The sequence below is a fragment of the Varanus komodoensis genome, unplaced genomic scaffold, assembly GCF_004798865.1.
Source record: "Varanus komodoensis strain SLA01 unplaced genomic scaffold, ASM479886v1 scaffold55, whole genome shotgun sequence".
NCBI classification, from domain to species: domain Eukaryota; kingdom Metazoa; phylum Chordata; class Lepidosauria; order Squamata; family Varanidae; genus Varanus; species Varanus komodoensis.
In genome coordinates this window covers 4,701,871-4,727,428 of record NW_025336157.1, presented here as the reverse complement: position 1 = coordinate 4,727,428, position 25,558 = coordinate 4,701,871, and the positions used below count along the sequence as shown (strand labels likewise).

The 25,558-nt window shown below is 53.4% G+C and overlaps 1 protein-coding gene across 1 annotated transcript in view; it reads left to right on the top strand.

The window, feature by feature from the left end:
- The first annotated feature begins 1,976 nt into the window (after positions 1 to 1,976).
- The window catches only part of ZBTB7B (zinc finger and BTB domain containing 7B), a 28,960-nt gene continuing 5,378 nt past the window's right edge, over positions 1,977 to 25,558 (top strand). Inside the window, exon 1 of the mRNA XM_044448400.1 lies at positions 1,977 to 2,142. Coding sequence (XP_044304335.1) covers positions 2,127 to 2,142 — 16 coding nt within the window. The 5' untranslated portion in view covers positions 1,977 to 2,126. The remainder of the gene's footprint in view (positions 2,143 to 25,558) is intronic.

Genomic DNA, 25,558 nt, shown 5'->3' with positions numbered 1-25,558 from the left:
GCCAGGTGGAGGTGGAGGTACGGCTAAGAATACACCTGCTTCTTGTCCCCAGGTGTCCTTCTGCATGAGCAGGCAGTGGGGGAGGGAGCCCCGTGAGCGAGCGGGCGGCCAAAGGGGATTGAAGCTGGATATGTTTAGTGGGTCTGACATGAGCGCGTCAGGGAAGGACTCAGCATGAGGCACCCCCAAATTCATCAGCACCCCAACAGCTGCTGTAAGACTCACACCCACACAACACTTTCAACAAATGGGGTGTTTGCAGCACAGGGTCCTTTGGAAAACATACATACACAGACTTTAGAGCATATGTCACTGTGCATAGGAAAAAAATGTGCTTTTTTTTAGCCCTCTGGGCTGCCCCCCCCCCCGGGTCTTTTTAGTATCTACCCTTGACTTTTTCTCTTTTTAAACAAAATCTTTCGCGCTGGCTGGGTGCTGAGGCAGGCCTATGAGCATGTGCAGAGTTCAGCTCCTTCTCGGTGGAATGATTCTCAAGTGAAGAATTGTTTCAGAGGGGTGGGTGCGTAGGGCCCCCTTGGTGACGCCCCCGCCTCCCCATGGTTTCCTTATTTGACAGGCGAGGTGCTGGGCGGACTCTGTGGGTCTCTGGAGATGCAGCGTGGCAACGGCACCTGAGGTTAGTGCTTCTCTCTGGAAACCCCACCACCCCCTTTGCTTATGGGTTAACTCATTTAGTGAAATGCAAATGGCGAATGAACCTACCCGAGTCAGTGAGAAAACAGGCTTTTATTGGAGTACTTGAGATCGGAATCAAAAGAGCCTCCGAGCATGGGCAGAGTTGCTTTCCTTGAAGCCTGAACTGGCTTCAAGTTCACCCCTACAGCCACCCCTTCAGCCACCCCTACATAGGAATCACTAGAAAGGACGTCTAGACTGAAGGGCAGGATGAGAGCTACCAAACCCAGTTTTCTGTCTAGCTCACAGCTTAAGCCAAGTTTTATTTAATTAAGCGAGGAGATAATGTTGTGGGTCTGTTTGTGCAGCAGGGTGAAATTGGGAGCAAGTGGCAGAATATTCCTGAGTTTGGAGGCCGACTTCCTCCAGCCTGACTGTTCACTTCTCAGCAGACAGAGGCAGGGAGGCGGCGCAACAGGCAGAAATTCAACGGGTGAAGCGTCCTCCCTCACAACGCCATATTTGTGCCGCAGACCGTTTTCCCCTGGAGATTGCTGCCTGCCAACACGGCTGCTTAAGATCGGGGCTACGCTGGCAACCCGAAGTGTGGCTTTCAGTGCAGATGAGCCCCTGTCGAACACCACCGTAGGCCCTGCAGGGTGGCCGGAGCCGCGTCTCCCCTTGGCCTGTGCCGGGTCCGCCAGGCCTTGCCACGCAGGTGGCGGCCTAGGCCAGGCTCGGCCTAGCCGGGCCTGTGTGGCCCCCTGGCATGGTTGCCGTGGGAGCCCCAGCTGCAGGGAGGCAGGAGTGGCAACGCCGGCGTCGGGAGCGTCTCCTCAGGGGGTGGCTGATGAAACCGCCGAGAAATCTCGCTCCGTGCCACTCCTTGTTCCCGGGGTGGGCGCGACGCTGCCCCTGAGCTCCGGTGCGCTCCTTAGCAACCCCGTGGCACGGCTCCCCACCTCGGCCGCCGTGCTGTAACAGGAGCCCGGCTTGGCAGCGGCGAGCGTGTGGGGGGAGTGGCGAAAGCCGGGCAGGGCGCCAGTGGCTCGGCATGGCCAAGAAGAGGCAGGGCGAGCTTGGCGGGAGGGACGCGTGCCCTCCAACCTTTGCCAGGCGAGCTCGGGGGGCCGGGCTGGTGGTCTCCGAGCCGCCCCCCCGGTGCCCGGTAGACAGTGCCGGCGGCCCTCTTGTGCCAGGCCTGGGTGGCCTGGCCCGCCGTGTGCTGAAAGCAGCGCGTCGCTCGCTCGCCCGGAGGGGTGTGCCCCTCTGCACGCCGAGAAGGGGGCACCACGTGCCGGCGATGCGCTCCAGGAAGGGGGTTTCTTCCCGGGCGATGGTGGCGTGGCTTGGCCAAGTTCCCCTCCCCGGGGAGGGAGAAAGAGAGCAGGTGACAAGTCGGAAGGAGAAGTAGGTCAGGCTGTGCTGGGCAGGGCCGGGGCCTGCTTGCCGCACTGCTACCAACTTCTCAGCTGCTCTCTGCCAGCCACATGGGCACCGGATGGGGTAAGAACCTGGGAACCCGTTTCTGGGCCAGGGCAGCTCTTCTGCCCTGCCACGTGCCACCTGGGGCTCACCCCGGTCCCTCGCCTGGAGTGATGTCTCCCATATCCATCTGTCGGCCTCTGCCTCTGGGATGGGTTCCCCTTTCCTCTCTGTTCAGGCATGAATCGGGCTTTGATTTTGCCTCCTGGGTGCAGACAGCCGGGTGGGAGACCTGGCCCTTTGCGGTGGGTGTCAGCGCATGCTGCTGGGGGGCATGCAACGTACTCTCCAGGCAGCCGGCTGCTTTGGGCGGAGGCCCTTGCAGTGGGTGGGGGAGAAAGAGAAAGTAGGACCTTTATCGGGCGCGGGGCAGCTTGCTGCTCCCCCCGGCTGGGCCCAAATTGCCAAAGCGATATTGCCGCAAGCTTGCGTCGACAGCGAGCAGTGGCCATTGCGTGCCAGGAAGACGCAGATAACAGCCGGGCCTATAATTTCAAGCCAGGGCGTGCCCAGCGTCCAAGGACTCTTGCAAAGGCGGGGTGGCACGGAAAAGTGCCAGGCAGCTTTGGGGGCAGCACTGCTTCCTCCTCCGTCCCCTCCTCCCCACCCACAAGGATCACGGCCTGTCCCCGCGCTGCCCTGCCGTCCCACAGCTCCACCCTGTGAACACCCGCGGTATTGAGGCAGGGGGCAGCGGGGGGGGGGGAGCAGGGGGAGCGCTTTTCTGTGGCCGTGCAGGCCGCGGTGGGGTTGTCCAAAGCGGGGGGCTGTGCAAGGGAGCAGAGTCAGAGCGATGGATCCTGCTGAGTGCTCGTGGGCGGTGTAAGCCGCAGCCGGGGCAGATCCAGGTTTGTAGGGCTGGGGATTAGGCTGGGTCGCGCTCGGACTGAAGGGTCACATCGGGTCCGGCCAGCTTTCGGCTGTACGAAGGAGAGGAAAGCCCCAGGTTGTGCGCGTGGCTTTCCAGGGGACGTGGGAATGAAGCTGCCAGATGTTGTCCCGGCAATCCCACCCAGAGGAAGAGAAAAATCCGCTACGTCCTGAGGCTTTCGGCTGTCCGTTAAGCAGAACCATTAAAAAAAGGTTATTTTCTCTGCTGTGTTTCCAAAAGCAAAATGTTCGCCAGCTCGGACTGTTCCCTTCTAATCATGGCCTTCGCGACTCACTCTCTAAATCCCAAGGCCAGCTCTCGTTGCACAATGGGCTGAGAACTCTGTGCATGCTCAGATACCTCCCTGTGTGTTTCTTCCCATCTCTCGGAATGGATAACCCAGCATGGAAAAGAGGGTTCACGGTGTGCATTTCGAAACATGGTGTGACAGGTAGAAATTCAACAAGTGGGCCACCCCCATTTCCTTTGACGAGGATGACGCTTAGCCTGTGGAATGCCAGCCTGTCACACTGCTGACCGGCCTCCACATCTGCAGGGGAAGCTGACTAGGGAAAGGCATGTGAGAGCTTAGGTGGTCCTTGCCCATTTTGCGTCTTCGTGGTCCTTGCTTCCGTGGCGAGGATGCATGGAGAACGGAGAAGCCCCCGAAAGGGGGTTTTGGGGTGCCCTGTGGAGGTCGCCGGGGGTCTCGCTCTTCTCCAACGCACGCGACAGGCCCCCTCGGCTGTTCCCAAGCGTCCCCTTCTGCTCCCAGTCTACGCCCACTCCGGGACCCCACCCAGCTGCCTCGCCCCACGGCCCCGCGGGGCCGAGTCCCACCCTGTAATGTTCTCTCGATGACTCCACCTTCCCGTTTCTCGCTCGCTGCTCCCCCTCCAAAGCTTCCTGGCTCATAAAACCCTCTGCACTCTCTCCCTGCTCGGTGCTCCGTGGCGAAGGGGGTGCCGAGTGCCTTTGCCCCACCGTCACTTCTTGAAGCCGAGGGTCTCTTCCAAGGGCATGCTGAATAATAAGACAGCTGCCTTGGAGATGTGCAGAGCACCGTCTTCTTTCCCCTAAGCATGTGCAGAGTGCCTTCTCCCTGCCACTCTGAGCCAGTGCAGAGAGTTTCCTCGCCAGACACTTGAGTGCCCAGCCCTAAGCAGTGACGGGGTGTTGTTATTTTCTGGACTCCTTTAGGAGGTGATGCAAAGGACTCCCCCAAGCAAACAGGGTACATGGGAGAAAAGGGCAAAATTTGTAATTTCTCTTTCTTCCTCTCCACCCCGGAAGTTTGTGGCTGCTCAAATCTTCTTCCTGTTTCCTAGTCTCGGTGTCATTTTGTTTCACTGGGGCCTTCCTTCTCTCCTCCTGCCCCTCCGACCCCCACGCCTTCTGCTTTCACCCTCGAGGTTTTATTTGAGGGGTGTCTGTCGTTCTCCACCCCCATCCCAAACTAGTTATGTGAGACTCCTCCTCCCACTTGCCAGCTCTTTAAATTCTCCTTCCCGAGCAGCTTATGGGCCTCGGGCAGCCTCTTGTCTTTGGGGACAAGCTCCCCTGCTACCCCACACACCACTGAGAGTTCACACTATGTGGTTTTGTGCCAGCCACTCTGGTCTCAGTCGTGGCTTGCTGAGAGTCACAGTTCTGTCCTACCTTACAGGGTTGTCGTACAGATGTCTAGAAGTCTGACCAAACGTGTTGCAGCCAGTAGAATCCTGCAGGAGTTGGAGGTCCTGATAGCAATAGGGGGTCTGTACCTCTTTATTTTTTTGGTGGGGGGGGGTCAGGTGCCATTTCCTAACATAGCACCCTTATCATGTAGTGTAGGCAAAAGGGTGAAAACTGGATTCGTGGCTTTGGGGAGATACAACCACAAGTATTTTTAGCTGCTGTAATCCCTTTGTCTGTCTTTTGAAAACCCACTGTTGGCATATCTGGGATCCAGAAAGGATTCCATCCTGCATCAGACCGGCTGAGTGGGTGGCTTCCAGCATTCCTGGACCCCAGTCCTACTGAGACACCTGGCGAACAACTCCCTACCTGTGTGTAGATTGGCTCACTTGCTCAAGCCCCCTGACTCCATTCCACTGCGGTACCAATCGGGCCTTTTGCAGGGGCTGGTGCTTTCAGCTTTCCCTTGCGCCCTCCTCTGAAGGGGAGGGAAAAGTATGCACAAATATTTCTCTGGGCATAGGGGTTGCTGGGCAAGGGGTACCCGTTGCCCAAGGGGCTTCGTTGACCCTCAAACCCTCCTTTGGCATGTGCTCTGCACTCTGCCCATGCTTTTGCAAACTCTTGTGAGTCCTCTTTCCCTCCATCGAAAGAATGGGCGCTCCTAGCTCGCTTGGCTGGAACTTGAGGGGAAACTGCAGCAATAGATAACTCGGAGCGGGTGTTTCTGCTCCGCAGCCCTTGTACTTTAATAAGTCCTTGTGGTTTGCTGAGCTCGGCAGCTCCCATCCAGTATGAATCATGGCTCTCCCGGCAGCGTGTCCCCCTCCCCGCGATGCCACCAGTCAGAAGCTTCTTGGCACACGGTGTGCCTGCGCCCCTCCCCGGCCGCCTCGCCCACCTTATCTCCTGGTCGCTGCACCTGGTGTTGGCATACCAGGAAGTGGTGCGACGAGGTGGGGGAGACGGTGGCGGCGGAGTGGGAGCGGTTGTTCCGCATTGGCCGGGGCTTTCTGAGCGTCGCCATCTTCTCAGGGCTTGGGTACGTTCGAGGAGGAGATGCGAATCGCCGAGTTAGCCCAACGGAGCCTCCAGCGGCAGGGGCAGTCTACCCCTGAATGGCCGGGACAAACAGGCGGTACCCGTCGGGGTGTCCACCTGGTGTGGGGAGCCCAAAAACTATGGGGCAAATCCTGCTCAGTCCTTAGTATCATCTTGTTTTCCGGTAGCTGGAGAGCTGGCCCTTGCTGAGCCACCCCTCTGGGAACTGCCTCCTTTTCCCGTTGGGAGATGCCAGATTTCGCCGGGGGGCTGTTAACGTCACATGTAGGTCCCTGGCCCTTTCTAAGGGAAAGATTCTCCATCTCTGCTTTAAGCACAGATTCAGTGGAGGAGAAAAGATCTCCCAACAGCGTCTGCTCAGAGCAGCATAGCAGGCCTTCCAAAGTCAGAGGTAAAGCTGCTAAACATTAGATGCCAACTGTCAGTGCTTTGGATGGAAACAGTGCCGGCTCCAGGTTCTGGGGGCCCGTGGCCAAGACACCCTCCACGGACCTCCACGCTCTGTGACCCTGCCAGCTCTTCCTCCTCAGCTATTGGCAATGATGGCAAAATAGAGCACCCTTGAACTGCTGCACTCTATCCGCAAAAGCCAGAGCCAGCATTTCCCTGCCACCTCCTCCACACCCTCCGTGCAGGTTTTCTGTGGAAACTTTCTTTGAAAGCAGCCTGGCATCCAAACTCACTCCTCTTGTTTCGGTTCTTTATGGCTTGGTCATAGCACCCCACGAAGAGCACACAGAAAAGGGTTCAGGGACGGCGAGAGGCATTCATCGCAAACCGTGTGGGGGGGGGGAATGGGGGTAGGGTGACCCCTTGCAGGTCCTTTCCTCCGTCATCGTCCAGGGTATGTCTGAAGGCGCATAAAGCAACCATGGTGTTGAAGCTAAGCAGGTCTCGGGCTGGCCTGAGCTTGGAGGGGAGACCAGGGGAGAACTCCACAGTGGGATATAAATGTAATAAATAAATACATTGGAGCAGAAGGGGTGCTCTGGAGGGGGCAACTCTGTGACGGCATGTCCTCTGAGCATATGCGGAATGCCGGGTAGCAGACCCTCCCTCCTCTCTTTTATAATCTGAAAGCCGTTATGTGGCCGTGCAGGCAATTTGCGCGCATTGTCTCGGCCATGCGCCCAACACCCCTGCAGTGCAGGCTGGCATTATCGTCAGGCCGCAGGAGGCGGTGCGGAGAGATGGGAGCCGAAGGAACGGCGTGGGCCGCGCCACGATTTGAACTCGGGAGAGGGAGGACGGAGGTGGCCGGCAGGGGGGCTTCCCAGCTCGTTAATTTCGATTTATATCCTGCCTTTTTCCTACAAAGGGCTCAAGGCAGCTTACATCTCCTCCTCCATCTTATCCCCACAACACCAACCCTGTGAGGCAGGTTGGGCTGAGAGTCTGTGACTGGCCCAAAGTCACCCAGCTGGCTCCATGGCCGAGTGGGGACTTGAACCCGGATCGCCTGAGCCCCAGTCCCAGGCTCTGAACCACGACACCACACTGGATCTCTCTCACACTGGCTTAATCCCCCACTGAGGCGTGGCGAGGGGTCTCACGGGGTCATCGTGGGCGGCAGGCTGCAGCGGCCACTGGATGGGGGACTCCTGAAGATCCAGGGCATGGCAGGGCTTGCGGCGGAGTGTGCCCGGGTGTTGCTCACTGCGCACCCCACCCAAGCTGCTGGTCTTTGGGCGGCTTTTTGCACAATCGGGCTGGCTCCTTTTCTGGGAAAGCGAAGGCTGCTGCCGGAGGCCGTGTCCCCACCGCCTCGGGGCCTAACCACGCTGAGGCTCTTGGGCAACCCCCTCCCCATTCTTCCTCTTTCGCACCAGCTGTTTACTACAAAAGCGCAGCGGCTGCCGAGGCCTGGCTTCTCGTCGGCTCGGGTCTTCTTCCGTCCCCTTTTGCCACCAGCCCCTGGGCAAGTTCCACCGCCCAGCTGGTGTCTGGGGGCTTTCAACCTGTTGGCTCTTTCCTTGAAGCCCGAGAAGGAAGGGGAGCTGTTCCTCGGGAGCCCAGGTGTCCAAAGGGTGGGTGTGCACGCCAAACCCTTCACATGCTCAGAGGCTAACTTCTCAAGTTGCGGCAGATGGCTTCTGGGAGTTTAAAACAAGGCCTTAGGCACAGGGGCTGGGCTCCGACTGATTCCCACCCTTGATCCATTTTGCTCAGAATTGCGAGGGACGGCCAGCCAGGCTGTGGGACTTAAGGCAGGAATTTTCCAGCGCCGCCTGGAGACAAGGACCTTCTGCGTGCAGAGCAAGGGCTCTGCCGCCGGGCTGTTGTTTCTCCTTTAGCAGTGTGACACAGGCACTCTGCACATGCTCCAGGGTGCTCTTGTGTTTCCACTGCTTGGATTCTGTGAAGGCTGGATCCCAGCACAGGCATGCTTGCTCGCTCGCTCACTCCCCCCCCCCTTACTTCTGTATCTCTCACACATCTCTAATTTGAGCCCCTGGCCGTGCTTTCATGGCCAGGATATGAAGTGCTAATGACGTGCCTCCGAGCATGTGTGGACTGCCGGTCCCACTGTCCTCTCACCACCAGCAGCCGGAGGCTGCCCACATCTTGCCTGTTGAAATCTGAGTGCCGGCACGTCTCGTCTCTCGTCTCTCGTCCGCCCTCGCTCTTCCCCACCGCTTTCCGATGAGGCGGAGTGGCCCCTTCCCTGCTTCCCGGCCAGCTCCTCTCCAGTGCCGGTCTTGCTGCCTTTGGCATGTGGGGTCCTCGGTACCACTCCTCCTCCAGACGTTTAGGGCAGGCCGGGGCGGATGAGAGCGCTCCAACTGCTTAGGACTTCAACTCCCAGAAGCCCCCGCCAGCATGGCCGATGGCCCAAACATCTGGCGCTCTCCTCCCTGCCTGCCCACCCTTGTGACGGGAGCTGGAAAGGGGTGGGAGGCGGAAAGTCCAGGCTGCCAACTCCGCAGCGCTGCCCTGCAGGCCGAGACAGGCTGAAACTTTCAGGGAGGGACTTGCTGGGCCACTCACCTGGGCACGCTGGGGCACGCCCAGTGGGTGACACAGCCCCGCAAGCAGGGCATGAGGCAAGGAAGCAGGGCAGGGACCGGGAGGAGTGGACACCTCCTAGAACGCTGGAGGCATCCTGCCGTCTCGCCTCCGTGCTCCTCGTTCCGTCTCCCTGCCTTTTTCCGCCATCCAAAGCACTTTGCAGGTCTGAGCCGAGGCCTTGCTCAGCCTTTCTCATCCCAGAACCTGTTTTTCCTTTCCGTGGTGAGGTTTGCAACACATGCATTAGACAGGAGAGGATTCGGTGAGCAGAGGCAAAGGTGGACGGTTTCCTCCTCCTTGGGGGGAACTTGCAGCCCCCACAGTGTTTTGACCCACAACTCTCCTCATCCCTCGGGGCTGGTTTTGCTGGCAAGGGCTGATGGGAGTTGTAGGCCAGAGCAGCTGGAGGGCCACAAGTTGCCCACCCCTGAATTATCACTTTCGAGCCTCTCAAGTCCCGCAAAAGCTTCCTGGAAGCATCTCTTACATGCAGTTTATTAGGAACAGACAACAGATGGCTAGGCTAATGATTTTGGGAACCAGTTCCCAGCCAGTCTACCCAGTACTTTGAGATGGTAGAAGCCAAGCAGTCCTGTACTGGGAGCCGTCGCTCAAAGTTGGGAAGTGCGGGAGTTGGAATTTGGAGGTATATCGCACCTCTTTATTTTGCAACGTTCCGAAATCCAGGATCTGTCCATTGTCGTCATCATTTTCTAGGGTTAGAAAAGCAAAGCAAGCTCAGATCTGGCAACGGGGGGCTCTGTGCTGGCCTGGCGCGGCATCTGATACAGCGGAAGGCAGAGCGTGTCATCAGGTCATGCAAGCCATGTTCCTGAGCATGTTTTCCCACACGCAGGTTCCAGAGCCACCCGCTTGGAGATGCAATAATTCCCGGAGACCCCGGAAGCCCAACTTGGGAACAAGCTAAGGAAAACCGCCTCTGCAAACAGAATTTTAGTGAGGGGCTGCAAGAAGGAAAACGGGAACGAGTTTACTGTTTTTCCTCTCACTTTGCACAGTGGCCCCCCCTCCAGCCCATTATTTCAGCCTCACAACAACCCAGCGAGGTCGTTCTGGACCGGCCAAGGGTAGGAAATACGCAGACTTGCTTAATTCTCGTCCTCGTGTGGTTTATGAATTGTCAGGCACTTTTCATTCCAGTGTCTGCTTAATATTTTGCACAAATATTTTATTTGTGTTTGCCTAATTCTCCCTTCAGGAGAACCCTCATGATTTTCACACATTCGTCTAGGGAGGAAATATGTACCTTTGTTCAGCGTTTCTTTTTTTCTATTTCAGTTTTCCTTTACTACATTTGCGTAAAATGCTGGAAAGTTTTTTTTTAAGGGCTGTAAATTCACAAAATTGGTGCAACTTGTGAAAAGTTGGTCTGCTGCAGAGTTTGTGGGTTGGACCTCAAGAACTCTGAATTTATTTAAGTTCGCAGTGGTTTTCTCTGGCACCCCAGCCCAGTGGCCAGATTGCATTTTCATGATTTACACCCAGGTGTCCCCACACAGATGTGGCTTCTTCCCTGGGTGAACCACAAGCAGCTAAGACATCCCTGCTTTCATTTCCTTTTGGGGCAAGGACTGCGTTGCCAGCCCCTGAGCCTCCATCGCTGCCTTTGAATAAGCTAAGTGTAGAACCTCCAGATTCTGAGGCAGTGTACCTGAGAATGGAGACATATAATGGGGGAAAGAAAAAGGGCTTTGCTTTTATTGTCTCATAGGGAACCAAATCCTAGAAATCATGGATTTCAGGGTACCCTAGAACCCAAGGGTACGCAAGATGGTTGTTGCCAAATGACATTTCTGACCTGGTCTGTGTCGCCAGGCCTAGCAATCTTCCATGGCAACAGTGGAGGTGGAGGATCACACTTTTGCTCTGTGCCAATAGAAAGAAACACCCTTCCCCAGATTAAGCCTCTCCTAAAGGTTCAGGAGGGTCCCCAGTTGTGCCTTTCTGGGCAGCTAGCAACCCCGTGTGTGGGTGGCACATGGGCGAAAATGAAGCTATTTTTAAAATAGTTCTTTGGGCTCTGGCTGATTTTCGAAGACAGCTTCCCCTCCCCTCCTATAAACCAAGATGCATTTGGGGGAATACGCTTGGTGGGCATTTTTGAGCCCCTTAGTCTTCCATAATTAATTTATATTATTCTATTTTGAAGTTTATTTATGGTTGTGAGCCGCCCCGGCGAATGGGGTGGCATAGAAGTCTCCTAAATAAATAAATACATACATACATACATACATACATACATACATAAAAAATAAAATAAAATAAAATAAAGACCCATGCAAGTTAACCAGTTTAAAGCCAGTTGGTTAAATTGTGCCACACACGTGTTACGCACCGGTGTGTGTGCAGCCGGATGCACAAGCGGCTCTTCTTAGGGGCTGGGATTCAAAGGAGAGGCGCAAGAGCCGCATCCAAGCTTGGAAAAGAGATGCAGAACCTCGGAGCTGGCGTTCCAGTCTGCCCTTTGGGGTTCGCGATCCGGGGCCCCGTGGAACACCTGGTGGTTTCCCAGTTGTCGCATCTTCTCCACTTCTCTAAGACTTAATTACTGTCTGGAATGAACTTTAAGCCCTCCTCTTTGCCTTTGGCCTCATGCCTTTTGCCTTCGGCCTCCGCTGGAATGCCGTCCCCAGAGTTCTCCGAAGTGGCATTCAGCCCACGGGCTGAAAATGGTTTCGCACTGTGCAGAGAATCCTGACAGAAGGAAACAACCATCCCATTCCGAATCCCACTTTCTCTGGAGCTCCTCACAAGACTGCCAGCCGCCTGGCTTTTCAACTCTGCCAGTTTTTAGATTGACGATGCATGTGGAGAGTCCCATGAGGAAGTATTCTTCTTTCTATCCCCCATCATGGGTGGCTTTGTAGAGAAAAAGAAAGGCAGGGGCTAATTTAATTTTTTTGAGCCTCTTCAAAAGCCTCTGAACATGCATGGAGTGCCTTTCCAAAACGTTAAAGGTTTGTGTGCATTTCTGGTAGGTACGGATCTAATGGGGGTTGTTATCTGTGGCAACTTTTCTTCTAAGTCTAAACCTCCATGTTTGGGGGCAGTATGTAGCCGATGTTGAAGAGGGGCATATTACAGGAATCGGGGGATTGATAATACACAGGACCAGAAGGGCCGGCACTTTGTGGGGCGCTGAGAGCCATCCCTGTCGGCCATTATCTCACTTCAGCTGGACCCCTCGAAATGTTTTGGCCTCTGGTTCCCATCAGCCTTTGCCAGTCTAGCTAATGGCAGGGGATCGTGGAAGGTGTAGTCCAAAACCCCTGGCAGCCGGCTCGAAAGTTCTTATCCCCCTATCTCAGAGGGAAGGGCTGAGGCGGTTCACCGAACCCCCCGTGGCAGAGGTGAGATTCAAGCGGCCAGCTTCCTTCCTGGTCGTCTCAGCCGGCTCGCTTTCGGCCACGGCGTGTTTCGGATGCGTGGCCCAACAAGGAGGAACCGGGGAGCCTCGCTCGGGGCTCGAGTGTGTGGCGCAGAGTGGAGATGGGGGAGCGGGGAAGGAGCAGGGGAGAGGAGCCCTGTCGCCCGCGGCGTGGGCGTTGTCGTCTTCTGAGGTGGGATCGGAGCTGAGCGTCTGCAGCCCAGCCCGCCGGGTCGGCTCAGATCTGCTCTGATCGTGGCGGAGAGGAAGCTGGTCGTTCGGGGGAGCCTGCGGCGTGGGGTGAGTGTGGGGCGTGCTGGACGTGGGGGCCGGGCAGGGCACCCTGAGATCGGCGAGGGGCGCGAGGCAGGACGGGCTTGGCTCTGGCTGCACCCCCAGAAAGGGAAGCCAGCTTTCCCAGGGCTGCGTTTTGCCGCCAAGACAGGAACCGTTTGGGCTTTTCTGGCTGGCACAGTGGGGTTCTTTGCCACCGCCCTGTGCAGCTGCACCCACCGAGTTGGCAAACCGGGATGGGGTGATTTTGGTCTGGAATGTTTAGGCTTCCACATGTCTAGTGCATGCCTAAGGCTCGTTTCTCCCAACGCCCCTTTTGCAAGACAGTTTCTGCTGGGGCCGTTGCTTAAATAAGGCAGCCATCAAATTCTCTTAGAACCTGTTGCTCTGTGGAACTAGTCGGTGTAGGAAGCATCTTTCGCGGTCCCATAAGCTCAAGAGCAAACTATATACTGCGAGCTATTCACCCTGCGCCCCGCTTTTCTGAACTCTCATCCTTCCATGCCCAGCTTAAAAAGCTTGTCCCCGCATTTAAACTCCGCACAAAGCAATTCACGTCAGGGGAGGAAGGATGAAATTAGCAATGGCGATGTCGTATCGCTAATATTGTGGTACAGGTATGACTTGCATGCTTGAAATCCTGAGTGGTTATATCTATTTTAAAGCACCAGTCATGATTCTAGTCCTCAGCATTTCAGAAAAGGAAATCCCCCCCCCTCCAAACACAGAGCTTAATGGACCATATTGGTCAAAGTTCTGCAACACCAAAGAAGATGACCTAATTGTCTTGCTCCATCTCTTCTGACCCAAACTCTGTTTCTCTTCTGCACCCCCAGTATCCCAGTAATCTATATTACTATTTTAACCTTCGTAAGTCGTCATGAGGAGTGTTTCTCGATGGACGGTATTAAAACCTTTTAAATAAATAAACAAAATAAACAAAATCTCAAATACCTTAATTTTGAGGATAGGGGTGGGGAGTGAGCTCAGCCGGAAGACCACTGGGGAAATGGCTCCAATTGTCTGAGGTTTTTCCCTTCACCTTGAACGATCCCTGCATTATAGGAAAAAAATCCTACAATCCACCCGAGGCATCATCTCAACCAGAATGGGGGACAGCATGGATCACTACCGGGCGCTTCCTTCGAGAGTCCAGAAAAAAACATGGGGCTATTTATCTATTTATTTATTTAGGAGACTTCTATGCCGCCCCATTCGCCGAAGCCTCGGGGCGGCTCACAACCATAAATAAACTTCAAAATAGAATAATATAAATTAACAATATAAATTAAATTATTTATATTCCGCGTACTGTTCAGTACTATGAATGCTAAAATCGGTTGCCCTTCTTAGTGCCACTGCTTGGGGTCGTGGCATCTCTAGACTTTTCCAACTGTAGGCTCCGTCTTATATGCTGGGAGTTCCTGGCACGGTTGGTTGCTGCCTTCTTCCAATGCCCTCTGACTTCATATTGTCTCTACCAGGATGGCCAGAAGGTCAATCCGGATCTCCTGGTAGGTTGAGATCTCTTGGAGCAGGTTACTAAAGTTTCCTGACTTCCAATACTGCTGAAAAGAATGCTTGCGATGACTCGAAACACTTTTTTAAAGGGAATTGGGCTCTGTTTGGTTCTGGATCTCGGAAGCAAATTCCTGGATTCGAAATCTGTTAATTTGAAACTTCCGCCTTTTGCATCGGGCACTGGTTGGTGGATCTTGGGGTTTGGGGAGGAAGCCCCCCATCTCGATCCTACAAAAAGCCCACACATATGGGCATGCATGTTCACATGTGCTCGCACACACAAGGGTCTGTATGGATTGGCAGGGGCTATATAGGATCTTAGAGGGGTCTTTTGTGGCCTTCTCTGCACTGCGGCGCTTAGGTCACCTTTGCTTGGATTTGTGGTCTCACACACACAAGCACAGCCTTAGGTTTTCTTACCTCCCTTAAAACGCGGACAGTCTGTCCTGCTGTGCTTCGGAGTTCCCTCCTGCTCCCCCCGCCTCAAAGCCCTTTCGGGGTGGTCCCCTGCCCTGCCTGCCTACCTGGAGCTGCAGGGCAAACACGTGGACCTCTGAGCGGCAGTTGTGCAGGGTTTCTCTTCAGGGTCTCCTTGAGGTGCACCTCCTGGCCTTCCGTAGCTTGGCCCCAGCATGGCATCCCATTCCCCAGAAGGAGTCCGACTCTGCGGACAGTTCCCATGGCATTTAGCCATTGTGGAGGAGGGGGAATCGCAGTGGGCAATGCTGTGACCCGGACGCGACCCCGCTGGGTCAGGCCGGAGGACCTCTTGGTCTCTCTGCAGCGGGGTGGGAAGTTCCAGTGGAGGGGACAGTCCTGTCCTTTAAGTTTCCCCCAGAAATGAGAGTCTGGCTGTCTTTGGGCATGGAAGGGGCCACTGCCTTCCCACAGCCTTAGATCTGTGCCAGGCTGCCAGCTGCGCACAATCAGACGTCCCTCCGTTGTCCCCAGGAGAGTCCTTGAGTTTTCGACCATCCACTGTGGGCCGTGCTTCGAGATACCTGCATGCCACAGTGGCACGGGCCTCGGGGAAGACAAGGGAAAACACTGAAGAGGGTTTCAGCTGGAAGGGGTGCAGTAAGGTAACCTCCGTCCATCAGCTGTCCCCCCAACTGGGTGCCTTCCAGAGCTGTTGGATGGGACTGATGGGAGTTCTAGTCCAACAGCTCTGGAGAGCACTAGGGTGAGGCTGGCTGCCTGGCTGATTTCACAGGCTTTGTTGTAAAATTACTTGGGGAGGTAACTTGCCGCGTCTCTGCACGAGTTTGCGGCCCTGAGCATGCCTCCTACCCGTGTTTGGATCTTTTCAGTGAATTCTGTTCCTTCGCTGCACTGCATGGCACATCCTTCCAACATGTTACAGGAGACCGCCCACCCACCGAGCCTCTGCTTCCTCTCTTCAAGCCGGGAGGACCATCCGGGACAGAGCATAGCTCAGAACTCCAGTGAAACCAAAAATGATCTGCTTGTCATTAATTTGTTGCACTTGTGTGTTACTTTACCACCAAAGATAGGCCGAAATGGTCCCCTCTGCTTTGATACCTACGCCAACCCTATAGGGTAGGTCAGGCTGAGAGAGAGGAACTGGCCTGAGGTGCCCACTGAGCTATATGGCTAGGCAGGGGATTTGAACCTGGGTCATGATGTCTGACTCTCTACCTGGAGCTCCATGCTGGCTTCCGGACCATTGCGACATTTCCTACCTGTTGCATTTCTAGTGGTAAGACTGAAAATTGGGTCTGCCTTGGAAGAAAGGAACGGAAGTGTTTTTGGCTTCCGCTGTCTGAGAAGTCACAGTTGAGATATGAAGCGAGAGCAGATGCAGGGACAGTAAAAAGATGGGTTTGTGATTTCGTTTTATAAAGTCTGCCTTGTTGAGGATAGCGGGGCCCAGGCTGCGGGAGCAGACTCTGTCGGGTCGGTGCAGCGTGCAGCCAAATTTTTATGGATTCAGTGCAAGGGCAAACCATTTTAGGGCAAACGGGGGCAAACCACGCTTCCTTGTGCTGACATTGGTTTTGCTGTGGTATAGTCAGGGTAGCCAAATTCACTCCACCCGTAGCCTCAGAGACTGCCAGATCATGGACCCTCTGGTGCTTCACAGGGAAAGCCCGAACTGCTCTTGCATACAACGCCCTCTCCTTAGAAGACGGATCGAGGCCTGATGCCCCCTTCCCACCCCCAGCACTAAAAAACCCAGCCATCGCAGAGGTATCTTCTTCACCTTCTCGGCATTAAATAGATCAACTACAAAGATAGTTTCCTTTGTAAAGCGAAAAAGTACACCGTTTTGTTAGAAAGCTGAATCTTGCAATGGGTCGAGTTCCAGGCCCACATGTTGCAGTGGGAGCTCCCTTGTGTAATTCCCTTAAAAAGGCTAAGCAGGGGCATGATTTTGCTAGAATCAGGGAGAAGAGCGGTGGGAGTTCTGAATTTCATTAACGCATCGCCCCACACCTTCCGGCACTTACGGTCGAGGCGAGAAAGGAAGCTGTACCTTGGCATATTTTGTGTGTGTGTGTGCAGGGGTGTTTGTTTACGTGTGTGTGCTTGAAAGGTGGGTTGCTCCATTGTCCAGCTTGCCAGGATTTAAAGTGGAGAACTCCAGGGGTAGGGGGCAAGGGCCCAAAGGACATACAACTTGGATGAATACATTTATCAGGGTCAGAGATCAGAATATAGTGACCATCTTTAGTAAACAGAGGGAGTTGGAGGTAGAGGATTGAAGTTAGGGCAAGTGGGGGTTGGGGGGATTCTTGTCAGAAGACCAGGCGATGCTTGCGTAGTGTGGAAATAAAAGGGTAAAAGACTTTTGTTGTTGCTGCTGTCTTGTGACACAGTGAGGACTAGCCTCATGCGCTGTTGCTCCACAGAAACTCACCTTCTGTTCTATGCCAGCAGCCACAGGGCTGCTTTGTTTTTTTGGTGTGTTGGGGCTTAAAAAGACAAAACATCCGGAGCTTTTGTGTGCTGAATGTGGGGAAGGGGTTTTCTGTTCGCCAAGCCCGTCCATCCCTCTTTCCCCAGTCTCGTGGCTGCATTAATGCAGCCCAGCTGCTGGAAGGGCGTGCTTCTCTGCTGCTTTTATGGAAGGACATGACTTGCAGGGGCTGGGAGAACAAGGCCCAGGTGGGCCACCCCCTCCCCCTGGGAAACTGCTGCATGCTGGGTCCCAGGCAGTGTGGGTTTCACCAAACCTCCTGCACGCTCCCCCATCTTCCGCCCAGAGTTGCTTACCTGGCTGGCAAGCTCCCTTCTGTGCCAGGGTCGTCCCGGCCCCGGGGAGAGGCCCTGGACACCAGGGGCTGTTCTCAGAACTTGCTCGGGCATGCCGCTTTCCCACCCACAGCCTGACTGGCACCTTTATCGGCGCTCTCTTGCCCCCTTCCTCCAGGCATGAAGCAAGAGCAGGATTTATGGGCGTTGAGCAGAAAGAACAGCGGGTTCCAGTCCCGCTTGCCAATGCCCAGGCGGTGCCCTGCGTAGCTTAACCCGCCCTGCCTCCCGTTTCCCTGCAGAACTCTGCCGATGAGAGTTCCCCGAGGCCCACCGAGCGCATCCTGCTGTCCCCCCTCTTCTCTTCATGCAGCCAACATCATTTTTCCCCTGTGTGTGGTGAAGTCCCTGCGTTTTGGTGTTGCTTGAGCTGATCTGGGCTGTGAACCAGGCTCAGACTGGGCTGCCCTGACCTGCAGGGCCGGCGTCCGGGGTTGGCATGGCCGGGCACCGGCCAAGGGACCACGCCTCAGCAGGGGCCCTCCTCCTGAGCTCCCTGCACTTGTTGCTCGACTTGGTTTGCTCACGTCTCACTCGGACCTGGAGGCAAAAAGGGGGTGCAGGGGTGCCAGCTGGTTTGCCGCTCCCAAGAGCAAGGAGAGATGCAAGGAGGGGGCAAAAGCAGCCGGTGGAGAGGCCGGATCCCAAGCGTCTGGCCCCAGGGCCTTCCCAGTCAGCACTGCTGCCACGCTCAGCAAGTTTCGGTGGAAAAAGGTCACTTCCGCACACCCTTGTTTGTCTGGCACACCAAAAACCCTGGTTCATTGCCTGAAATGAAAGAGTCGGTGGAGAGGCCTTAAGGAAAAGGCTTTTTCTACTGCAAAGCGCTTGCCAGTAGATGGGTGGATCGTTTGACTGGGTGGACTAAAGGAAGCCCCCCCAAACCCCATAATGCGCACGGGTTCTGTGGCAGGTCGCTCACATCCAGGGCAATATTAGAAGTTCGGTTTGGTTCGATCCCAGTTGGCATCTTCTGGGCAGATGACTCCACCTGTGGTCACGGTTCATGCATTTCTGAGCATTTCCGAGTGTGATTAGTGTTTCAAAAGGGGGGGAGTGTTTGAAAGCAGCATGGAGTTGAAAAACATTCATGACGTGATGTATATGTTTCAAAAAAAATGCACAGAACTGTGCTTCGGCCCATGCGAGATGAATGCAGATGTTTCAGAAAGATGTGCAAAACTGAGGCACGGATTTGGAAAATATGCACAGGTTTGCATGGAGAAAGGAAAATCAAGAGTAGAATCTGGCACAGGTGTGAGATGGAGCAAGCTCTTAAGTGGAATTAGGTGAACTTTTAGCATACCAAAGTCCTGGTTTGCTTGTGTGCAGGTCCTTAGACTGTGTTTTGAAAATGTAGGGAATCAGTGAGTGGCTGAGACACCCAGAAATTTTGCTTGCAGATGTCCGGGGTCTCAACTCCTGGCTTCTACCAGCCATAAATCTTTGTAGAGGGAGGCAGTGTGGTGTAGTGGCTAGAGATTGGGTAGGCCCCGGGTCCTCAGTCGACGGAAAGAATAGTCCAAAATGCAGGCCATGGCGTTGATTTGTAACAGTCCTGTAAGCTTCCCCCAGATACTTTTGCAGACAGGCAAGGAAAAAAGCATTTTCCGCCAGCCGACTTTGAGGTTTGCCGTTGTGCTCCGAGGGACCGGGGAAATGAGAGTGATGTGGTGTGGCAGGCAGCATCGGTGTCCTGCACATTAAAAAGTGCTGGGGCAGCATCTCGGCAAACCCCACAGTGGTCTGTGATTCCGCACAGTCAGAATTCTTCATCAGTGGTCACTTTTTTTTTTTTGGTTTCGCTGCTAGTTCTGTTTCAGCAACCAGATGAATTATTAGGTGTTCTGGTGAGTTCAAAGCCCTTTGCATGCCTTATCTCGGTAATGCTTACCACAGCCCTGTAAGGTAGGCTGGGGATGACTCTCTGCAGGTTGTTTAAGCTGCAATCAAGAGTAACTTTCTGCAAGCCACATTTGCAGCCAGAGTAAGGTTTGAATCAAAAGGCTGTTCAGCTCACAGACTCTTAATCTGATCTGCGGCACCACTTTTGAAGGGTGCATACTTCAGACTACTTCACACAGGGTACTTAATTACTTGTTAATTAACTTGGCTATTCTTGCAAGCAAGGTGGCTACTGCCAGTCCTGACTGTTTTATGACTAATGCTTTAATTTTGCTAAGTGTTTATAGTCTCCCCACACCCCATACCTTGCAGCTGCTCAGAAATAGTGAGTGTCTGCCAGTGCCCATTGAGGACTAGTGGCTTGAGGTGTGCACTGAGTAGCTGACAGCCTGTAGGTCAGGAGTGGGTGTTACAGAACCTCCATTATTAAACTGGTCTGGGCAATAAATCCATATTCCAAGATGGCATGACCAAAATGTTTAATATCTTTTGATGTTCATTGGCCTATCAAACCCTTCCTGCTAGATTTTGCCCTGCCAGGTATGATGATTTTCCAAATGTTTCCAAATCATGAGCAACAGATCTTTTTTTCCCCCCTGCAAGGATGCAAAGTCCAAAATTTGTCTTTGTGTTCCAAAAATCTGTAGTGTTTTGAAATGCACATTAAAAGTAACAACAACAAAGCACTTTCATAATGAAAGTCCCACTTTTGAAAAAATTGCAAAAAAATGCACATTTTCTTGCTCAGAGAGTGCATGTTTCCCTATGCAAATGAGCCACAGAACAAGTTGAAAACAGAGCTTCAGAAATGTTAGAAGCTAGGTGAGCCCAAATAAATGAGTTTTCTTTCATCCCTGTCAGCAAGTTGTCTTTGCCTTATTTTTCCTCTTTGCTAGGCTGCACCCCTGACCTAAGCCAGACAGCTTGCACCCCGGGGATGCTATTGGACTCCAGTTCCCATCAGCATGAGCCAGCTGCCAAGAGGGGTGAGGGAAGGGTGCTAAGTCCAGCTGCATCCACAGGAGCGCAAATTGCCCGGCTCTTCTGTGGATCATAATATTATTTATGTTTAAGAAGCCACCCCGTTCTTTGGGCTCCGCCCCTGGCCTTGCTGGACCGCAGGCCTGAAATACCAGACCCCGTCCCAGCTCCAAATCCTCCTGTGCCCTGCCGCTGGTCCCCCAAGCCACACCTCTCCGTGGCCAGGCTCGTCCCTGCGCGTGCCCGTTCCCTTGAGCCTAGTGACTGCGGGGTGCCGGATGTGGGGAGTCCAGAGTCTGTGTCCTTTCCACCGCTGTTTCGAAGGGGGAATTCTGGCGGATGCTGCTTGGCTCCCCACTCCCACCCTGCTGTGGGACAAGCCGCCTTCTTGCAAAACTCCCGCTTCGTCTTCACTGTCTCCTTTTTGCATCTGGTCACCCTTTGCTCAGGCTTTCCCGTAAGCGCCCTGAGCGAGCACCGAGCGCCGTTCCTTTTTGAACTACCCTCAACCCCAGAAATGACACCTCCTTGGTTTATCTTGTCAGTATCTCCCCTGAGAATGGTGGGGTGGAAAATCCCCTCCTCCATTCACCGCCAGGATAGCTCAGACCCACTACAGCATCCGGCATGCTCACTACACACCCACCGTGTTTAATTTTTAACATCGGAGGGATGGGGCCCGAAAATTGCCTGGAGGATGCATCTTCAGCTCGTGCCTTTGCAGGATGCGGGGGAGGAAAAAGATCTCTGCGCATGCTCAGGAGCACTGCAGCCGAACCCCGATGGGCTGAGCAAGCCAGGCCTGCTCAGCTTCGCAGCCTACCAGCCATGGTTCACGTCCTGCCAGGCCCTTAGCCACGGGCTGGCAGGGGGAATATCGTATGTATGTTACCAAGTCCCTGGTAGCCAGCTCTGAGGTTGTGCAAATAGATTTCGCCAGCTTCTGAGGCTGTACAGCCCAATGTTCGTTTGATCTGCTTAAAGCAGCCGCAGTGGGGCATGCGGCTAAACCTCATGGAGGAAGTGCGTAGCTCTCCCACTTAGCAATGCACCGGGCCGGGCTTCTTGTTTGTTTAAGCAAAATGACCGTCAGCAAATGTAATATTTTAAATTTTGCTAGTGGGTGACGGAGCGATGATTCGGAGTGGTTGGAAGATCGTGGGTGTGAAGTGCTGTCAGCCGCTTGATTCTCATAGGCCCCGTTGTGGGCCGTACAGTGATTTCAGTTTTGGTTGAAAACAGGAAAGCGTACCTGAATTCGGAGCACCCACATCGAAGTTGGAAGGGGAGGGCAAAGATCTTGGTTGTCTCTAGAAAGCAATTGATGGATCTTCCTATTGTGCCATCTTTAGGTTGAAAACGGTTTCTTCGCTTGCCCATTCAGGTGCGTGGGTGCGATTGGATCCACACACCTGTAGCTTAAGTTGCAAGGGATGCTTTTAAATCAGTATCTCTTTCTTTTAAATCAGTATCTCTTTTAAATCAGTATCTCTTTCAAACGCCAGAATCAATTCCTGATATCATGGGCCGGAATTCCATGAAGAATGTGCAAAGTGCATTTTCACCACTCCCCAAATATCTAATAAATAAATAAATAAATAAATAGACAGATAAATGGCATCGGGGCAGAATACTGGCTTTTAACCGGAAATGCAAAAAACAAAAACCTTTTTGTCCAAGGACTAACTTAATTGGCTTTGAAGGAACTCACCAGTCCTGGGACTCAGTTTCCCCACCTGTGAAATAGAACCAGTATCTCCCCCAAATAGCTTTGATAATGGGCAAGTCAGTAACCTCAGATATTATTTATAATTGCTTTTATTGTGAGCTTATGCCTCCAATTCTTATGACGCAGCTTGATAAGCAGCGTCTTTCTAATTCCACTGGTCACTGGCCTGTGTTCCATAACCCTCTCCTAACAGATTACCAGTCTGGACTGATTACCTCTTTAAATCTCAAAATGACACTGGCCAAAACTGATCCAAAGCTATTAGCTCAAAGGCACAACAGATCCATGTTTTCATTTTGCGTTCCCATAATTTCTCCTCTCACAATCTGTCAAGAAACTAAGTTCATTAAAAGCAAGACAAACAAAATCCCTCTTTTCATGCTCTTTCCTTCCTATCCTCCTCTTCATTTTATAGTAGCTGTAAAATTAAAACCAGGAGAAATAACCCATACCCAAATCAACAAATTGCTCAGAACAAAATGACTTTTCCTCATTTGGAGGATTTAAATTTTTTAGATACTCTTAGCCTGGTGTGTCAATTTACCTGGCTGTGTATTTTTCCTGCCTTTTCCCCTCCACGGAGTCTAGCATTTATCTCCCTTCCTGCTTTTTATCCTCACAACCCTTTGAGGTAGTTTAGGCCAGAGGGTTGTGACTGGCCCTAAGTGACCCAGGGGTTTTCTTGGCTGGGGCAGAGGGGCAGAATTCATGTCTGATTCTCCTGTTCTCACTCCAGTTTTCTGAACAGTTAAACCACACACGTTTTTAAATACAAATTCTCTGTGCCTGTGTAAACAGGGACGCCATATGGACGGCGTCGAAGCTGTCTTAACACATTTGGCATTGCCTGCCAAATGCTTGAAACAACCACTCCAGCATTCCTGAGCATTGGCCTTGCAGGCCAGGGTTGATGGACTTTGTAGTTCAAGGGCGCTGCAATCAGAAATCTGTCTTAAAAATTCTGGTTGGGGATCCTCACTCAATAGCCTCAAAGCCACATTCTCCCTCTTTTGCCGGTGACAATGACAAGTCAACTTAAATGTGGACTTAAGGAGCGGTGGTCAGACAGAAGGAATTCCATATGCATTTAATCTTTAATCTGTTATTTTGATTATTAACTTCACTGCTGGTGCTTTAAAATTTTAAATGTTTAAAAACTGATTACTATATTAATTGTTTGCTTACTAATATCTGGGGCTATTTGATGATTGCCAAAAACAAAACAAGAAAACCCCACCCAAACAAACCAAGCCAGCAGCAAATTGCAATGATTGTAAACAAATAAATGGTACCATCAGTGTTGGTTTAGCAATATATAGATTTGAGGGATGGATAAATAAATACTTTCCAAATGGGGGAGTGTCTGTTTTGCAAGGGGCGTCTTCTAGTCCCTGGTAAATCACAGGAAAGTTGGAAGCTTCTTTCTTCCCTAAGGGAGAGACTGTAACGTAGTGGTGGAGCCCTTGCTTTGCATGTGGAAGGTCCCTGGTGTGGTCTCCAAGGAGGGCTAGAAAAACTCCTGCCGGAAACAGTTGGTGGCAACAGAACTGGGCTGGCCGGATAGAAGTAGGGTTTAATCCTGTTTAAACTGGTCTCAGAGGTCCCTGTCTCAAGTCAGTCCATGGGTTGCCAGGTTCGGCAGAGTCCTCGACAAGGTGCCTTCCTCTTGCCCAGTACCACCCTGCTGAGTCACAGGGGAAGCTTCCCGGGCCGTGGGCAGCCGTGGGATGTTCGGTGACACCTGGCCAGGCCCACAGGAGAAAAGCACCGAGCCAGAGTGGCGGAGGTGGTGGCTGCCATCTGTTTCCCAGAATGTTCCTGGGCGCTCGCAGCGACGATGGCGGAGGCAACAGCTTCGCTCTTCTCCGGGCCAGGTGGCCCGTGCACCCTGGAAAGGTGTGCAGAATGCCGGAAGGGACTTCTGGGGTGCTTGGCCTGCCCCGTCTATCATCCACGCCCCCTGGCCATGTTGAGAGTGATAGGCCAGAGGGATCCAGGCATCCTCACTCCGATGTACTGGGCGGCTCTCCAGGTGTCCCACCTTTGCGCAGCTTTCCGTTCCGCCCTCGCTGTTACGTTTCGGACTGCCATAACCTGTTGTCATGTGGGGCAATCCGGTGTCTCTGGTAGATCATTAACGAAACGAAGAAATGCCCCTCCCAGCATTTAAATTGACGGAAAATGGACCGCTCGCAACGCTCAGCAGCCTCTGGCAAAGCATCCCATCTCCGGGGGGTGGGGGAACCCCAGGTAGTGATGTGTGTGTGTGTGATTTTTTAAATAATATTTTTATTTTTCGTAAATAGTAAGAAACAGAACAGAAGCATCCACAGAAAAAGTCACCAAGGGGCCACAGGATGTGTGCGATTAAAAAAAACAATCCAAGAATGCGAGTGTTGCATAAACATCCATATTTTTGTCTGTGAAATATAGAGGGCATTTGTGTGCGTGTGTCATGGAAATGTTCTGTGAGGCAGCAATTTTGGCCTGAATGTCCTCATGGGTGGCCACAGGGTGCGGGTGGGAGGGGAGGGAGGCTTCATAAATTCATGGGTACTGCTTGATTTACTTCAAACTGTGGGAAGCCGGTCTTGCCAGATTTGGAGGCCTACCTGCCGAGCGGGGCCCCGTGGCACCAGCCCAAACGTTTACCCTGATGGTACCATTTTGACACAGATGGAATATTCATTATTGGGCGATTTATTTTGTTTGCCCTGACCGTCCTCCAAGGAGTTCGGGGCGCGGATGTTCTCTCTTGCCTTCCCCGGCCAGCCCCAACTCAGGTGAAGTGTCCCTTAGAAACAGCTGCACCTGTTGGATTTCTGCTGTTTTTCTACCTCCTCTTGGCTGGAAGCCCCGATTTCCAAGGGTGTGATGTCCCTGTGTTTGCCCTGGAAGGCTGTCTCTGCTGCTCCGAGGAAAAGCCACCTTCTCTGCTAATCCCCCCTAATCTGATTGGGGTTTGTCAGGGTTGTTCAACCCAAAGGGTCCTGATGGCTTAATTGCAGCTAATCCGGGCCCTCCTACTCCCACCTATGGCCGGGGCAGGAGGGGAGGCCGGCCGGGGTGATCTCAGGACTCCTGGGTTCTATTCCCAGCTCAGGATTGGGGTGTCGAGAGCCAAGCTTTCCCCGCTCATGAGCAGAGGCCACGGTCTATTATTCTCATTGCTAGCATTCCTCCATAGCAGCCAGGCAGAAGTTCAGGCAGCCGGGCAGAAGTTCCACAGGGGAAGCATCCTATGTACAGAGGCACTCCTTGTGCATTAAGTGACTTCTGTAACGCGCTCTACGTGGGGCTGCCCTTGAAGACGGTCCGGATACTTCAATTGGTGCAAAACAGAGCTGCCAGGCTGCTGACGGGGACTGGGCGTTGTTCTCATATAACCCCAGTCCTCCGTCAGCTTCGCTGGCTCCCCATTGAAGTCTGGGCCCAATTCAAGGTGTTGGTTATGACCTATAAAGCCCTTAACGGCTTGGGTCCTGGCTACCTGAAGGAGCGCTTACGTCCGTATATGCCCGCCTGCCCCTTGAGATCGGCGGCAGAGGCCCTTCTCCGGGAGCCCTCCGTGAAGGATATTAGGAGGGTGAGTACCCGGAGGAGGGCCTTCTCTCCGGTGGCGCCCCATCTATGGAATGTGCTCCCCAGAGAGGTCCGCCTGGCGCCGTCGTTATTTGCTTTTCGGCGCCAGGCCAAGTCCTTTTTATTTAAACGTCATTTTAAT